Genomic DNA, 18331 nt, shown 5'->3' with positions numbered 1-18331 from the left:
CCTCCAGGGGCTGATGTCCACACCAGTGGGTGGAGCCAGGCGGTTGGTCTCCACCCACCAAGGAGTTCACAGTCCTGGAGGCGGGAAAACCAGTCAGTCTAGTGAGGGAGGTAAAAGTGAGCAGAAGGAAGTAGTAGTTGAGCAGCCTCAAGTTGGTCCGGGTGTGTGGCCCGGACAGATCAGCAAGATTGGCAGATGGTGGTGACCGTCTGCAGGAGTGGCCTATCTGAGTTACCGTAAGGACCGTGGACGGGCGGTGGCCCGGCGGTACCAGACCGGTACACGAAGAGAAGCCAGCACCAACTGGCAGGGGCCTACGGACCCCGGCAAGGCTAGGAGTCGCCGTGAAGTTGCCGAATCTGTTAGTGAAGGGAACCTCCCGGGTTTACCAACGACCAAGTCCTGACAGAAGGCAACAGTCCAACCAAGTGAGGGATACACCGCCACCGCCAAGGCAACCGTTTCCCAGGGCCAGAGCCTGCGGGCAAAAGGGGCTCCTCCGGCCCACATCCAAGCCGGGGAGCGGGTTACCGGTGGGAACCCATCGGAACTATGAACAGTATCTAGGTGCAGGGAAAGGCAGTCATCACCAACCTGCCGGGAGGAAACAACCGCAGCCGCCTGTGGGACCCGTCCATCCAGCCGTGTGTTTTACTGAGAACTGTGTCTCCATCATTGGGCTGAGTGAGTACCACCGTGCCGTGCGGCACAACGCTGTCCCCGCGACCCTGCACCTCACCAGGCCCCGTAGCCCGCCTGCACCAACCATCCCTACCCCCATCACTGGGCCCCGGGACAAACAACCCCCTACCCACGGAGGGGAGAAATAACAACGAAGCTGCTTCCTGTCACTGCTCCCGGGATCCCCGTCCAGAGCAGCGGTGGTGTCAACTGTGTCGCCCTGGGCAAGCCAGGGGACACAGGTCACACACCACCACACCCTACATCCCAGTTAGGAACACCAAAGCTAACCAAAAATCCTTGTTGCCTTCCTCCAGAGGCTGATGATTCACACCAGGGGGTGGGCCAGGCGGTTGGCTCCGCCCACCGAGGAGTTCACAGCTCTGGAGGCGTTAAAACCAGGCAGATGAGTTTAGGAGTCAGCTCAGGGAAGAGCTTGAGAACAGGGTTGAAGTCTAGCTGAGGGCTAGAAAGGAGTAAACAACTAAGTGAAAGTAAGGAAGAAAAGTAGTAAAGGAGGAAAGCAAGAGTGGTGACAGAGAGAAAAGCCTGAAGTAGTCCAGCTGTGTGCAGGACAGGTCAGCAAGGTCAGCAACGGCGGTGACTGTCTGGAGGGGGACCGTTTGGAAGTTCCTGGAAGGACCCCGGAGGCTGTGTGCCCGGCGGTCTGGAGCAGTGTTCTGAAGGACAGTCAGCACCAGGGCAGGGGCCTCTCGGACCCCGGCAAGGCTTGGAGTCGCCAGAATTTGCCAAATCCGTCAGTGAAGGGGACGTAGATCCCCCAACAACCAAGACCCGATTGAAGGCAACAGCCCAGCCAGTGTAGGAGAGACACCGCCACCGCCAAGGCACCGTTTCTCAGGGCCAGCGCCTGCGGGCAAAGAGTAGAGCTCCTCCGGTCCAGCTTGAAGCCGGGGAGCGGGTTACCGGTGGGGACCCATCGCAACCAACAAGTACACAAGGTGCAAGGAAGAGGGACATCACCGTCACCTACTGGGAGAGCAATTGCAGCCGTCCGTGGGATCGTCTTACCAGCCGTTTGGTTTACCGTAAAAACTGTGTCAACGTCTCAGGCTGAGTGAGTACCACAGTGCCGCAAGGCACAGCGCTGCCCCCGCGTCCCTGCGCCCACCAGGCCCTGCACCTCCCAAGCCATCACCGGGCCCCGGGATCACCAACCCCTACCCACGGAGGGGCAACACAACACCTGGCTGCTCCGCATCACCATCCCCGGGATCCCCGTATTGAGCAGCGGTGGTGAAATCACCACAACCGTGGTTGGCGTCACGGACAATAAACAATCCCCACACCCAACAACCCCCTTTCACTCACGGGCGAGGAGTGCCGCTCGAGAAACCCCCGGGATCCGGCCCACCGCTCGAGCCACCACTGAGCAGCAGCCGCCGGACCCGAGCAGAAGGGGTGAGCGTAGTGTGCTGACACCCTCCTCCCCGCCCGCGACAACTTGGCGTCACGAACAGGATCTTACCGCTCTGCCGTCTGGTGGAGGTGCGCCTTGTTACCGCCGGAGGTATCCGGCAGGAAAATTTCAGAAGCCGCCATCTTTGGCGCGAAAAGTTCCCGCTCGAGCGTCTTCTCGAGTAGTAGAGGCGCGAAGGCCAAAACCCCGCCCCGAAAAAGGAGGGGCCGGAAAGAGCTAAGGGGGACGCGATGGCGGCTGGACGCATGTAGCTGCAGCTATAAAAGCAGGGACGCCAGGACTCTGCAGACATACCGTTCCTGGAAAGAAAAAGAAGCCATCATGTGGATGCCGTCCCGCGACACCGTAGCCCCCGCGCTTGGAACCGCGGCGTGGGTGGAAATCCGAACTGCGCAGCTCTACCAAAGGCTGCAGGTCAGGATGCAGCTCCTCATGGAGGAGTGGGAGGCCGACATGGCGGACGTTGTAGCCACCGTGCGGAGACGCGAGGAGGAGGCGGAGAAAGGGAGGGTGAGTGACCCACGTCCCGATGCCCTTGAAGGGCCGGTCATCGCGGCTGTGGGGCCCGGTCCAAGCCCTCTCCCCCCGTCGCCTCCCTCGCCACCCGTCCCGGAGGCCGTGACCCCGCCACTAGGCCTGCTACCACCGCAATAGTAGCAGTACCCAGCGTCCCCGCCCAGGCGGGTCAACCTGTAGCCGGAGCCCGCAGTACACCGGAGGTGTTACCGTGGAAGATTCCGAAAGTTGAACCGGAGGCATCCCCTGAAAAATCCCCCGAGCCGGAGCCGATAGCCCGCTCCGAGCCGAAGGCCCAGCAGCGGAAAGCCCCTATGCCCATCCCCCACACCTCGGCTGAGGTAGCGCCGGGTTGTTGTTGCAAAGCAGCGCCCAAGGCCAAGACACCGCGGGACATGCCGCCCCGATTCCTGACAGTGGGCAACGTCCAGGATGTCCCGCGGGGCCCGACCCGTGCGCCGGAGCTTACAGCAGCGCCCTATTGGGATAGGGAGCCGGTACCGCTGGGTCTGGAGATCGCCGAGAGGGAGCGGAAGAAGGCCGAGCTGGTAGCCAGAGCCATCCGGGAGAAAGAGAACCTCCGGCAAGCAACAGCCCGTGTCCGGGGACCATTGTACGAGGGGCAGGTGAGGCGGTTTGATGTCCGCCGGGGCTACGGGTTCATCTACGAACCGGGCCTGGAGGCCGAAGTGTTCATAGCCCGGCGGGATGTGAATACCCACCTGCCTGAGGAGCATCCCGGCCGCAATCTGATGCCGGGCGACATCGTACAATACACCCGGTACTTTGGGGAACGGGGGTGGTTTGCGCTGGACGCCAAACTCAGGAGGGGCCCGGAGGCCCGAGTGAGCGCAGTACTCCCTCCCTTGGCAGCGGCACCAGAGCTGGAGCAACTGGAGTAGGGCAGCGAAGCACCGTTGTCCAGTCCCCGTTGGGACCACCACTTTGTTTGTTGAAAAGTTGAAAAGTTTGAAAGAATGATAAGTGAAATGATCCGAAGTTCACCTGATTATCCGTGTGATTGAACCGGCTGGAGCCGGCACCGTTGTCCCCGTGGGGACCGTTTAAAAGTTTTGCATGGGAACTATCCATGGACAAGCCCGTGAACTTGCAGGGCACCCACAAATGTTAAGTGGCTTGTAAATATGTTGTTTGCCGTTACCGTTTTCCGCAGGCCGCCTCCGGAGAGGCAGGTTGAAGGGAGGGCCCTGAGCAGAGCAGGCTAGGGCCCAGCCACCAAAGGAACCGGTGGCTACCTTCTGGAGGGGAAGGACAGATCCCGCTCGGGTACCGTGTGCTGGACTGTGGGTCAAGGGGTGCTGCCTGGGCTTTAGGGGTAGCATCAGGGCCAGGTTGCTTGGGTGGGAGAGAGCGGAAACCGTAACCGTAAACCGTTATGCAACGTTAAAGTAAAATGTGCCTCCCGTTAAGGGAAGAGTTATTAAGAATGTATTTATGTTTGATTTACCATGTTATCTTTTGCAGAAAAATAAAACCGGTGTTGGACGGCAGCCCACGGACGGTCTGCATTTTGCTAAGGGGGAATGTGTCGCCCTGGGCAAGCCAGGGGACACAGGTCACACACCACCACACCCTACATCCCAGTTAGGAACACCAAAGCTAACCAAAAATCCTTGTTGCCTTCCTCCAGAGGCTGATGATTCACACCAGGGGGTGGGCCAGGCGGTTGGCTCCGCCCACCAAGGAGTTCACAGCTCTGGAGGCGTTAAAATCAGGCAGATGAGTTTAGGAGTCAGCTCAGGGAAGAGCTTGAGAACAGGGTTGAAGTCTAGCTGAGGGCTAGAAAGGAGTAAACAACTAAGTGAAAGTAAGGAAGAAAAGTAGTAAAGGAGGAAAGCAAGAGTGGTGACAGAGAGAAAAGCCTGAAGTAGTCCAGCTGTGTGCAGGACAGGTCAGCAAGGTCAGCAACGGCGGTGACTGTCTGGAGGGGGACCGTTTGGAAGTTCCTGGAAGGACCCCGGAGGCTGTGTGCCCGGCGGTCTGGAGCAGTGTTCCGAAGGACAGTCAGCACCAGGGCAGGGGCCTCTCGGACCCCGGCAAGGCTTGGAGTCGCCAGAATTTGCCAAATCCGTCAGTGAAGGGGACGTAGATCCCCCAACAACCAAGACCCGATTGAAGGCAACAGCCCAGCCAGTGTAGGAGAGACACCGCCACCGCCAAGGCACCGTTTCTCAGGGCCAGCGCCTGCGGGCAAAGAGTAGAGCTCCTCCGGTCCAGCTTGAAGCCGGGGAGCGGGTTACCGGTGGGGACCCATCGCAACCAACAAGTACACAAGGTGCAAGGAAGAGGGACATCACCGTCACCTACTGGGAGAGCAATTGCAGCCGTCCGTGGGACCGTCTTACCAGCCGTTTGGTTTACCATAAAAACTGTCAACGTCTCAGGCTGAGTGAGTACCACAGTGCCGCAAGGCACAGCGCTGCCCCCGCGTCCCTGCGCCCACCAGGCCCTGCACCTCCCAAGCCATCACCGGGCCCCGGGATCACCAACCCCTACCCACGGAGGGGCAACACAACACCTGGCTGCTCCGCATCACCATCCCCGGGATCCCCGTATTGAGCAGCGGTGGTGAAATCACCACAACCGTGGGTGGCGTCACGGACAATAAACAATCCCCACACCCAACAACCCCCTTTCACTCACGGGCGAGGAGTGCCGCTCGAGAAACCCCCGGGATCCGGCCCACCGCTCGAGCCACCACTGAGCAGCAGCCGCCGGACCCGAGCAGAAGGGGTGAGCGTAGTGTGCTGACACCCTCCTCCCCGCCCGCGACATCAACAATATCACCACAACCGTGGGTGGCGTCACGGACAATAATCAAAACCCCCATAATCAAAATCCCCTTTTCACTCACGGGCGAGGAGCGCCTCTCGAGTCCCCGGGATCCGGCCTACCGCTCTAGCCACCACCGAGCAGCTGCAGCCACAAGCCGGACCCAAGCAGTGGGAGAGCGCAGCGTCCCCTCCTCCGCCCGCGAAAACTTGGCGTCACGAACAGGATCCTACCGCTCTGCCGTTGGGTAGAGGTGCGCCTTGTTACTGCCGGAGGTGTCCGGCCGGAAAAATTGAGAAGCTGCCATCTTTGGCGCGAAGAGTTCCCGCTCGAGCGTCTCCTCGAGTAGTGGAGGAGCGAAGGCCAAAACCCCGCCCTGATAGAGGAGGAACCGGAAAGAGGCTAAGGGGGACGAAATGGCGGCTGGCCGCATGTAGCTTGCGGCTATACAAGCAAGGACGCCAGGACCCCACGATTTGCTGAGCCCTGCAAAGGATGTCTGCTCCACCCAGCTATGCGAAGGCTACCGAGCCGGTGCCCGGAACAGCGACGTGGCTGAGGGACCGGACCGCCCCGCTGAGTGACCGTCTGCAGGCCCATATGCAACTCCTCCTGGAGGAGTGGGAGACCGACATGGCGGACATGGTGGCTGCTATGCAGAGACGCGAGGTGGAGGAGGACTTGGAGGAACGGGTAAGAGACCCACGCCCCTGTGTTCCGGAAGGATCGGTCATCGCGGCTGAGGGGCCCGGCCTGCATCCGCTCACCCTGACTCTTCCCCCGCTACCCGTATTGGCCGCTGCCGCTCCGCCACTAGGCCCGCTACCCGTCCAACTGGTAGCGATACCCTGCCAATCCACCCCTGTGGACCGACTGACTGCAGACGCGCGGGGCCGGCCTGAATCGCCCCTGTGGGAACCGCCAAGATCACGGCCCCTTAGTGAAGATGTATCGGAGGCCCCGGCCAGGATGGCACCGGGCGCTGTGCCCGAGCCCGGGACCGTGGAGTGGATGAAGGCCAGAATAATTGAATTCAATCACTGCCAGCAGAACCAGATATGCCTTATGATGGAGCAGTGGACCAATGAGGTGGAGATGCTGATTGCAACTACCCCGATGTACGGGATGGGAACAGATGTGACGGAGCCGACTGGTGACCCACGTCCCTATGTCCTACCAGGACCGGCCACTGCGGCTGAGGGGCCCGGCCTAGTCTCGACCCACGCATCGCCCTTACCGTTACTTATGGGGCGCCTCAGCGTGAACCCGCCTGACCTGCTGTCCCGTGCTACTGCAGAAGGCTCTGATGCGCTGGATACTGGAAGCCAGGAGGCTGCGGCAGCTGGCGGCAACCCTGCTGACGCAGAGACAAGTGATAGTGACTCCAGTGACTCCAGCTCCGGTGTTGAGCCCACCCCTGAAAGTGAGGAGGCAAGTGAGCGACTCCGCTACGTGGGAGAACCGGTAGTTTATTACACCGCGCAAAATGGTGGAAACGGATACCGGGCACCCCTGTCACAGCAGGCATGTCACTGCATGTTTGATATGCTGGTGGCGGAGGATGGGGCCGCCTCATCAGAGGAATCCGAGTAAGGGCAGCGGAATGCCGTTGTCACCGTCCCCGTTGGGAACATTGTGTGTTTAAAGTTTGAAAGTTTAAAAATGATAAGAAGATGATTACTGAGTAGTTCACCTGATTCAGCTGTGATTGAAACCGGTTGTTGCCGGCACCGTTGTCCCCGTGGGGACCGTTTGAAAAATTGGCATAAGGAACTCCTTATGGACAAGCCCGAGAACTAGCAGGGCAACCACAAACTTAGTGGCTTGTAAATAAAAATGTTGTTTTATGGCTTCCACCGTTACCCGCCTCTGGAGAGGCAGATTGGAGGAAGGGCCCGCAGTGGAGTAGGCTGGGGCCCAGCCACCACCGGAACCGGTGGCAATCCTCTGGGGGTTTCAGGGGTTCCCCATGGACGTGGGTCCCCTGAAAAGGACAGAACCCGCTCGGGCAGCTTGTGCTGGACTGGGGTCAAGGGGTGCTGCCTTTTTCTTAGGAGCAGCATCAGGGCCAGGTTGCTTGGGTGGGAGAGAGCGGAAGCCGTTTACCGTTTGCAACGTTTAAATAAGAGTACCTCCCGATGTGGGAAGATGTTATTATGCTTGTAAATATGTTTACCGTTTTCCTATCTTTTTTACAGTTAAAAATAAAACCGGTGATGGACGGGCAGCCCGCGGACGGTCTGCATTTAACTAAGCGGGAATGTGGCGCCCTGGACAAGCCAGGGGCCACACAGAACAACACAACACACCCCACACTCCCAGCAGGCACACCGAAGTCAGACACAAAACCCTTGTTGCCTTCCTCCAGGGGCTGATGTCCACACCAGGGGGTGGAGCCAGGCGGTTGGTCTCCACCCACCAAGGAGTTCACAGTCCTGGAGGCGGGAAAACCAGTCAGTCTAGTGAGGGAGGTAAAAGTGAGCAGAAGGAAGTAGTAGTTGAGCAGCCTCAAGTTGGTCCGGATGTGTGGCCCGGACAGATCAGCAAGGTTGGCAGACGGTGGTGACCGTCTGCAGGAGTGGCCTATGCGAGTTACCGTAAGGACCGTGGACGGGCGGTGGCCCGGCGGTACCGGACCGGTACACGAAGAGAAGCCAGCACCAACTGGCAGGGGCCTACGGACCCCGGCAAGGCTAGGAGTCGCCGTGAAGTTGCCGAATCTGTTAGTGAAGGGAACCTCCCGGGTTTCCCAACGACCAAGTCCCGACAGAAGGCAACAGTCCAACCAAGTGAAGGATACACCGCCACCGCCAAGGCAACCGTTTACCAGGGCCAGAGCCTGCGGGCAAAAGAAGCTCCTCCGGTCCACATCCAAGCTGGGGAGCGGGTTACCGGTGGGAACCCATCGGAACTATCAACAGTATCTAGGTGCAGGGAAAGGCAGTCATCACCAACCTGCCGGGAGGAAACAACCGCAGTCGCCTGTGGGACCCATCCATCCAGCCGTGTGTTTTACTGAGAACTGTGTCTTCATCATTGGGCTGAGTGAGTACCACCGTGCCGTGCGGCACAGCGCTGTCCCCGTGACCCTGCACCTCGCCAGGCCCCGTAGCCCGCCTGCACCAACCATCCCTACCCCCATCACCGGGCCCCGGGACAAACAACCCCCTACCCACAGAGGGGAGAAATAACAACCAATCTGCTCCCTGTCACTGCTCCCGGGATCCCCGTCCAGAGCAGCGGTGGTGTCAACAATATCACCACAACCGTGGGTGGCGTCACGGACAATAATCAAAACCCCCATAATCAAAATCCCCTTTTCACTCACGGGCGAGGAGCGCCGCTCGAGTCCCCGGGATCCGGCCTACCGCTTGAGCCACCACCGAGCAGCTGCAGCAGCAAGCCGGACCCGAGCAGTGGGAGAGCGCAGCGTCCCCTTCTCCGCCCGCGACATGTGTGACGCCCTGGCACAGCCAGGTTGTCACAGAAAGAGTTAATCCTCCTTGGTAATCTGATCTCACACTGGTGCAGCAGGACAAACCACAGCCCCCAGGGTAGGAGAAAAGCAGAGCAGAGGGGAGGGGCTAGAGCAGAGTGTGTGGAGAGGAGACAGAAGAGGAGACAGGAGTTGTAGCTCCCAGGCTGATAGTGAAGCGTGCTCCGAGAGGGCCGGGACAGGCCGTAGTGAGGAAGGGGCCAGAGGTAGCCGGAGCAGGGCGGTGGCCCCTCGGTACCTGGGTACCCGGATCACTACAGGGGAGTGGATTCCCCGTTCCCGGCTGAGGAGAAAGAGGAAGAGAGTGGAGAGAAAGGCACCTGGCTGCAGGGAAAGAACAACAAGGGCTGCTACACCGTGTGTGGGACACTAACACCCCCGTACCGAAGGCTGCGAACACCGGCAATTCCTAGTTTACCAGTGACTCCGTGTAACTTACTTGTGAGTACGCCCGTGCCCTCGGGCACCGCACTGCAGCACTGCGCCCTGCTCCCTGCTTACCCCATCACCGGGCCCCGGGACAACCAACCCCCTACCCACGGAGGGGACATAACAACTACGCTGCTCCCTGTCATCGCTCCCGGGATCCCCATCCAGAGCAGCGGTGGTGTCACAACCTCACCACAACCGTGGGTGGCGTCACGGACAATCTCCCTTACCAAATCCCCTTTATACTGTGGAGCCTGGGATCACAGACCGGGTCACGCCACCGTGATACCCACAGAAGTGACCTCGTGGCCCGGATCTGAGTACCCCTGGTCCCCAGGCGACTCATTTGGCGTCACGAACAGGATTCAAACCCATCCAGTTACCTGGAGGAAGTGCGCCTTGTTCTGGACTGTCAGCGGTGATCCGCTGCAAAATTTTTAAAGTCGCCATCTTTGCCGCCATTTTGGGCGCGAAAATCTCCCGCCCAGCACCTTCTTCCCCAAGCGTTGGGCGCGAAAAAGAGGCTCCGCCCCCTGAGAACGCGGGCGGAAGTGAAGCTCCGGAGGACCGGAAGCGAAAGGGAAACTTTAAAAGTTGCTGGAAGGACTGCTCCCGAGTACCAAGGGGGAGCAGGAAGAAGGAACCGCAGTTTATGTGACTAGGACTGTAAAGGCAGGGACGCCAGGACTCTGCCAGCATTTGGTTCCTGGAGAGGCCGCCGCAGCGATGCACCGACCCGTTACCCCTGTTACCGGTAGCGGAGCCCGCAGCGCCTGTTGGGGAGGACCCAGACCTGGGGTCCCCAGGCCTCACCTTTGTCACCGCCCTGCCACCGGCCCCGGCAGTCCGCCCGGCCGCGACGGAGATGACGACGGCTCCGGCAGTCCGCCCGGCCGCAACGGCAGCGAAGTACCGGTCCCGTTGACCAATCTGTAACCGTTTCTGGACTGGGGTCAAGGGGTGCTGCCCACTTCCTAGGGGCAGCAACAAGGCTAGGTTGTTTGGGTGGGTGACTAAAGGACCCGTTACGTTGACATTATTAAAAGTGTTAATTGTTGTCGCAACGTTGAAGCAATGTGCATCCTGATGTGGGAAGATTGAAAATGCATGCGTGAAAGTGTTTAAAATGTTTTATTCTTTTCCCAGTTTAATAAATGTTGGTGGCCAGACGGCCCGAGGACGGGCCGTGTTTTACCAAGGGGGTGTGTGACGCCCTGGCACAGCCAGGTTGTCACAGAAAGAGTTAATCCTCCTTGGTAATCTGATCTCACACCGGTGCAGCAGGACAAACCACAGCCCCCAGGGTAGGAGAAAAGCAGAGCAGAGGGGAGGGGCTAGAGCAGAGTGTGTGGAGAGGAGACAGAAGAGGAGCCTGGAGTTGTAGCTCCCAGGCTGATAGTGAAGCGTGCTCCGAGAGGGCCGGGACAGGCCGTAGTGAGGAAGGGGCCAGAGGTAGCCGGAGCAGGGCGGTGGCCCCTCGGTACCTGGGTACCCGGATCACTACAGGGGAGTGGATTCCCCGTTCCCAGCTGAGGAGAAAGAGGAAGAGAGTGGAGAGAAAGGCACCTGGCTGCAGGGAAAGAACAACAAGGGCTGCTGCACCGTGTGTGGGACACTAACACCCCCGTACCGAAGGCTGCGGACACCGGCAATTCCTAGTTTACCAGTGACTCCGTGTGACTTACTTGTGAGTACGCCTGTGCCCTCGGGCACCGCACTGCAGCACTGCGCCCTGCTCCCTGCTTACCCCATCACCGGGCCCCGGGACAACCAACCCCCCCTACCCACGGAGGGGACATAACAACTACGCTGCTCCCTGTCATCGCTCCCGGGATCCCCATCCAGAGCAGCGGTGGTGTCACAACCTCACCACAACCGTGGGTGGCGTCACGGACAATCTCCCTTACCAAATCCCCTTTATACTGTGGAGCCTGGGATCACAGACCGGGTCACGCCACCGTGATACCCACAGAAGTGACCTCGTGGCCCGGATCTGAGTACCCCTGGTCCCCGGGTGACACACATGCGCACGCAGTAGGTTAGGTGCAGAAATTATCTGCACCAAAAAACACAGCTTGTGGCAGAAAAAAAGCACCAAAAAAAGCATGTGTTTTTGGTGTGTTTTTTTCCCCCTGCGTTTTTTGTTAAATTAATGCCTAGGAGGGTTAAAAACACAGGAAAAAAAGCACCAAAAGTTGACATGCTGCAGATTTTCTCAGCACCCAAAACTGAAAGGAAAAAAGAAGCAGCATGTGCACAGCACTTCAGAAATCTCATTGACTTTGCTGGCATAAGGATAGACATGCAGATTTCAGCAACAAAATTCCCGATAAACTACACCAAATTTGCAACAAAAACTCAGTGTGTGCACACAGTCTAGGCCTCTTTCCCACATCCGTGAAAACCACACACATTTTGTGTAGCATCCACGGGGCCTTAGGGTACTCATCACCGGGCCAGTGGTTCCTTGGGGTAGCGTGACTGGCCTGACTTGGTTCCGTGACCACGTCAGCTACATGAAGTTCAAACACCAAACAAACAAGTGTCCAGTACATATGGGGATGGAAGGAGAGTGACGGGCCTCTGGGAAGCGTGTCACCGGTTGTAGCGGTGATTGGGGTCTCGGCTTCCTCTGCCGCCGACCCTTGCTGCGACTAGTCCTCTCCCAGGGGCAGTACTGGATGGGGAACGGGGATGCTTCGCAGCGCCACCCGTGGTATGCAGCCAGGAATTAGCCGCTGGTGCACAGTCTCTCTCCAGGGCAGGTGTGAAGTGCAGCCGCGATGGTATCGCTGCCCACGGATGGAGCAGGGAACCCCCGAGAGGTTGGTGAGAATGGGGGTGGCAGTCCACGGGTGCATCGGAGTGCAGGGCAGTGGCAGTTACTCACAGAGTCACCAGGTGCGGGTTCCAGTCACTTTATTTACTGGCTCAGGTGGTATCGCACCTGGGGTGCTGGTCCTCGCCGACAGAGACTCCGGTCGATCCCGGGCAAGTCAGAGACTGGATCCGGTTTGGTAATTTGTGACCTTTCTCCTACATGCACAACTCTGTACTCTCCCCTGGTCCTGGCCCATACGGCCGGCAGCCTGGGCCTCTCATAGGTCGGACCTCTGTCCCATCTCCCAGGCTCCCTCTCTGCTGCCGCGCCCCGGCCACCCGAAGTAGGGCTCTGTACCTCTCTTGTGCTCAGTCCCATGCTCTGGCGATTTGATCCCTTTTTAGTCCACGATTACATGTGCCAGGTCCTGTCTTTCTAGGTGTTACTGGCCCCGACTTGGTTGTGCTGTCTCTATGGTGTTACATCCAGACAGCTCTGTTCTGCCTCCCCGAGGGGCCTGGCAGCCCTGCCTTGGGGAGCTACACACCGTGCGTCTGTTCTGTCTCATGTCCAAGCTGTTCTCTGTGACTAACAGTGAAACTGCTTTAGTTTCTACTCCTCACTGCCCATGCACGCCACCTTTGCAAGTTGCTATGACAACCACTCTTGATCTAATTAGTGGACGCCACCTGGCGTCTGCCAGGAACTGTGTGTATAGAGACATTGTTAACCTTTTCCTAATGACTGCTTCTCCCTGCTGTATGGTGGTGTGACGTATGTGTAAACTTACCGGGCCAACCTCTTCCTGCCTGGGAAGGATATAATGATATACCGTGTCGCGACCAGTCTCAGGGGCGCTACATTTGCATGGACGTATAAAAAGTGTGTATGGCCCTCCATGTGCTGTGATTTTGGCACATGAGTGTTCTCCGTGTGCTATCTGTGATAATACACGGAGAAAAGGAACTTCCTACTCATCTGTCCCTGACGCTGATGTTCGTGGTGCTGATGTCTTCCACTCTGCAGTCTCCGGCCCAGCTGACTCCTCGCTGCTGCTGCTTCTGGTCATCGGTGCAATGATGAGCATAATGAGTTGGGGTCAGAAGCAAGTGACAGTAGTGGCAGAGACAGCATCACTGGAGAAGTGTAGAAATTAATTTTATTTCCCAGACAGTGTTTTCTCCAGTACGTGTCACACATCTGTGCAGTCTGTGTGACACCCGTGCTGCCGGAGAAAAATGGACTAGTGTACGTGTGGAGCACATGGACACACGTATGCTCCACACAGACACCTGGTCCATGGCAAAACACCCGTGTGGGCGAACTCATTGATTTTAATGGGTCTACGTGTGCCCATGTCTCCGGTACGTGTGAAAATAGACATCACACGTACCAGGGACACGGATGTGTGAAGGGGGCCTTAGCTGGGATGTTTCTGAAAAATAAGCGCTAGTAAGCACTACACATGGCCACTTCTGCAAGACTGTAGTGGAGGCTGGTTCCCTAGGCAATGAGCCATAAGGGTTCTTTTACATGCTGCGATATCAGTACCGATATCGCTAGCAAGCGTACCCTCCCCCATCGGTTGTGCGACACGGGCAAATCGCTGCCCGTGGTGCACAACACGGTTACACCCGTCACACGGACTTACCTTCCCTGCGCCGTCGCTCTGGCCGGCGATCCACCTCCTTTCTAAGGGGGCAGTTCGTGCAGCGTCACAGCGATGTCACACGGCAGCCGTCCAATAGCAGAGGAGGGTCGGAGATGAGCAGGACGTAACATCCCGCTCACCTCCATCCTTCCGCATTGCCGGTGGAGGCAGGTAAGGAGATGTTCGTCGTTCCTGCGATGTCACACATAGTGATGTGTGCTGTCGCAGGAACTACGAACAACATCGTACCTGCAGCAGCAACGATATTCAGAAAATGAACGACGTGTCAACGAGCAACGATTTTTCACGTTTTTGCGCTCGTTGATCGCCGCTCATTAGTGTCACACGCTGCGATGTCGCTAACGGCGCCGGATGTGCGTCACTAACGACGTGACCCCGACGATATATCGTTAGCGATGTCGCAGTGTGTAAAGTACCCTTTAGATAATAAAATAAAAAATACTCCGTTCTTGAAAATGATGAAGAATTTTAGTAACACGTAAATGGCAAAATTGCTATCTAAGAAGATTGATTAATTGTGTGCAATTTAAAGGGTTATCCCTTAAAGGGGTTTTCGATTTAACAAAACAAACAAACTGTTCTTTGCTCACCCTCTCTGGGTCCAGTGATGTGGACAATAACAGGCTCTGGCAACATTACAGAAACTCAATGCTGGACCCGGGAAGGGTGGATAAAGCATAGTTTGTTTGTTTGGGGTTTTTTTGTCTTTTTTCAATAAACTGCTTCTGCGGACCAGTGCTTCCACCAGTGGAAAACTCCTCTTTATGGAACAAATATTACAAGTCAGAAAAATATTCCTATGAGGAAGAATGTAATATGATATCCAACAATACAAATTTAATTTATTTTCTTAAGAAAACTGTCTTTTTGTGTAAGAATGGCTACATCTATGTGCTTTATAAACTTTGTTTCAGATTTAGAGCTGCTACACAATATATTCCTTTTTCGTTTCCATACAGATCATTTATTTTTGGAAAAGACGACCTTCATTACAAATATTAATGATGGATGGATACTTTGAAATCCTTTTGTAAGTTTTGTCATGCTTGTGGGATAACACACACTGGTATTGCAATAGAGGGGGTGCAGAGAGTGCCTTTGGCTGGCTTTCTAGATCAGGGTATCACGCTAGGTACAGGGAAGTACAAAGTGAATGGCAAAAGGAAAGGGAAATTAACTTCTGTGTCTAGGGAAGGGGGAGATGGTGACCCCTGACCAAGCCTACCACTTGGCCCTGGGTTCCCTCATTGCCCTAGAAAGGTTCCGTACCTACTCGCTGAGCTGGATGCCTGACCCTAGGCTGACCCTGATCTGGTCCCTATGTAGGGAGCGGTTGGGATGAGCCCACTAGGCACTAAAGGACACACAGGGATAACAAACAAGGGAAAACCACAAACATATCTTTAGTTGTCTCAGGGAGAGAAACTGCAACAACCACCAAGATCTTCCTGATGTATGCAAGCCGCCTGCTTGCACCGAAGACTTGATAACGTTGTATCATATATCACTAGCACCTAGTAATAGGAATTGAAGATATATATAGACAAGGAAAGTTCTGATAAACAGCAGCTGACACGCTGAACAACGCCCCAGGCTCCTAAAGGGAAATGGATGAAAACCATACAGAAATGATAGAAGGTCAGGGAGCAGTTTGTGCAGCCAAATGCTGTGAACTTCTATAGCCGGACACCACAGGACTGTCTGTCCCATGTGACACACCCGTGACAAAGGGGTGCACAACTCCAATCCTCAAGAGTCACCAACAGTGCATGTTTCCAGGTTTTTCTTAGTATGGCATAGGTGATAATTGAATCCCCTGCACAGGTGATGATCCCAACACCTGTACAATGCTAAGGAAATCCTGAAAAGTGGGTGGCTCTTGGGGACTGGAGTTGTGCACCCCTGATTTAGAGGAAATTGTTTTGAAGGCCGACCACCTGTCCATACAAAAATATGCTGAGCCACTTATTAAATCCTGAACAAAGGTTTTATTATTTGTCATAATATTTAGGCTCAGTTCACCTGACATACTGTATGAGCCTTCCATCAGAGCTTTGTGTTAGTAATTATATGACGCCCTGGGCAAGCCAGGGGTCACAGGTCATGACACCACCACACCCTACACCCCGGATAGGTACACCAAAGCTACACAAAAATCCTTGTTGCCTTCCTCCAGGGGCTGATGTCCACACCAGGGAGTGGGCCAGGCGGTTGGCTCCGCCCACCGAGGAGTTCACAGCCCTGGAGGCGGGAAACCAGCAGATTAGTTTAGGGAGAGGGAGAGTTAAGAGTGAAGTGGTAGAGGAGCAAGAGAGAGGAGTAAAGGTGGAAGAGAAAGTGACAGTTGAGGAGGCCTGAAGTTTGTCCGGGTGTGTGCCCCGGACTGAGACAGCAAGGTCGGCAGACGGCGGTGACCGTGTGCAGGAGAGGCTGCTTGGAGGTTGCCGAAAGGACCGTGGACGGGTGGTGGCCCGGCGGTACCAGAGCGGTATACGAAGAGAAGCCAGCACCATTGGCAGGGGCCTTTCGGATCCCGGCAAGGCTAGGAGTTGCCGTGAATTTGCAAAATCCGTCAGTGAAGGGGACCTCTAGGTCTCTCAGCAACCAAGTCCCGATTGAAGGCAACAGTCCAACCGTTAGAGAGAGACACCGCCACCGCCAAGGCACCAGTTTCTCAGGGCCAGCACCTGCGGGCAAAGAGGGGCTCCTCCGGCACATATCCAAGCCGGGGAGCGGGTTACCGGTGGGAACCCATCGCTACCAACATAGACTTAGGTGCAGGAAAAGGGACCGTCACCGTCAACTACTGGGGAAAAGCAATAGCAGCCGTCCGTGGGAACCGTCTTTCCAGCCGTGTGTTTTACCGAGAACTGTGTCCCCGTCTCAGGCTGAGTGAGTACCACAGTGCCGTGAGGCACAGCACTGCCCCCGTGTCCCTGCACCCCACCAAGCCCTGCACCGGCCCCGCCATCCCTCATCCCCCAACTCATCACTGGGCCCCAGGACGACCACCCCCTACCCACGGAGGGGAGAACCAACCACTTTGCTGCTCCCTGTCACCGCTCCCGGGATCCCCATACAGAGCAGCGGTGGTGTCCATACAATCACCACAACCGTGGGTGGCTTCACGGACAATAAACAATCCCAAAAACCAATCCCCTTTCACTCACGGGCGAGGAGCGACGCTCGAGTCCCCGGGATCGGCCCATCGCTCGAGCCACCGAGCAGCAGCAGCCCGCAGCGACAGCCGGACCCGAGCAGTGGGAGAGCGCAGCGTCCCCTCCTCCGCCCGCGACAACTTGGCGTCACGAACAGGATCTTACCGCTCTGCCGTTGGGTAGAGGTGCGCCTTGTGACCGCCGGAGGTGTCCGGCCGGAAAATTTCATAAGTCGCCATCTTTGGCGCGAAGAGTTCCCGCTCGAGCGTCTTCTCGAGTAGCGGAGGCGCGAAGGCCAAAACCCCGTCCCGATAGAGGAGGGGCCGAAAAGAGGCTAAGGGGGACGAAATGGCGACTGAGTGCATGTAGCCGCGGCTATAAAGGCAGGGACGCCAGGATTCTGCAGCCATCTTGTTCCTGGGAGAAGCCGCCAGCAACATGTGGATGCCGTCCCGAAGCACCGTAGCCCCCGCGCCTGGGACCGCGGCGTGGGTGGAGATCCGGACCGCGCAGCTCTACCAGAGGCTGCAGGTCAAAATGCAGCTCCTCATGGAGGAGTGGGAGACCGACATGGCGGAGGTTATAGCGGCCGTGCGGAGACGCGAGGAGGAAGCTGAGGAAGGGAGGGTGAGTGACCCACGCCCCGATGCCCTTGAAGGGCTGGTCATCACGGCTGCGGGACCCGGTCTAAACCCTCTCACCCTGCTGCCTCCCTCGCCACCCGTCTCGGAACGCCACTAGGCCCGCTACCACCGCAACCGGTAGCGATACCCAGCATGCCCGCCCCAGCGGGCCGACCTGTAGCTGGAGCCCGTAATCGACCGGAGGTGCTGCCGTGGAAAGCCCTGAGGTCTGAACCGGAGGCGTCCCCCGAGAAGTCCCCCGAGCCGGAGCCGACAGCCCGCTCTGTGCCGAAGGCCCAGCCGCGGAAAGCCCCTGTGCCCATCCCCCACACCTCGGCTGAGGTTGCGCGGGTTGCCGCTGCAAGGCGGCGCCCCAGGCCAAGACACCGCGGGGCCTGCCGCCCAGATCACCAGCAGTGGGCAGTGTCCAGCAGGTCCCGCGGGGCCCGACCCGTGCGCCGGAGCTCGCAGCAGCACCGTACTGGGACAGGGAGCCGGTACCGTTGGGCCTGGAAATCGGTGAGAGAGAAAGAAAGAAGGCAGAGATGGTGGCCCGTATGATCCGGGAGAAGGAGAGCCTGAGACAAGCTACCTTCCGGGTCCGGGGCCCGCTGTATGAAGGGCAGGTGAGGCGGTTTGATGTCCGCCGGGGCTATGGATTTATTTATGAACCTGGCCTGGAGGCCGAAGTGTTTATAGCC

General features: G+C 57.4%; 1 protein-coding gene across 1 annotated transcript in view; it reads left to right on the top strand.

Moving 5' to 3' along the window:
- LOC142291008 (transient receptor potential cation channel subfamily V member 1-like) overlaps positions 1 to 18331 on the top strand; it is a 218308-nt gene that overhangs the window by 150973 nt on the left and 49004 nt on the right. Inside the window, exon 10 of the mRNA XM_075335190.1 lies at positions 14809 to 14879. Coding sequence (XP_075191305.1) covers positions 14809 to 14879 — 71 coding nt within the window. The remainder of the gene's footprint in view (positions 1 to 14808; positions 14880 to 18331) is intronic.

This window comes from Anomaloglossus baeobatrachus, chromosome 2 (assembly GCF_048569485.1).
Source record: "Anomaloglossus baeobatrachus isolate aAnoBae1 chromosome 2, aAnoBae1.hap1, whole genome shotgun sequence".
Lineage (NCBI taxonomy): Eukaryota > Metazoa > Chordata > Amphibia > Anura > Aromobatidae > Anomaloglossus > Anomaloglossus baeobatrachus.
Note: the sequence above shows the minus strand (reverse complement) of the source record. Positions and strands in the feature narration are given on the sequence as shown.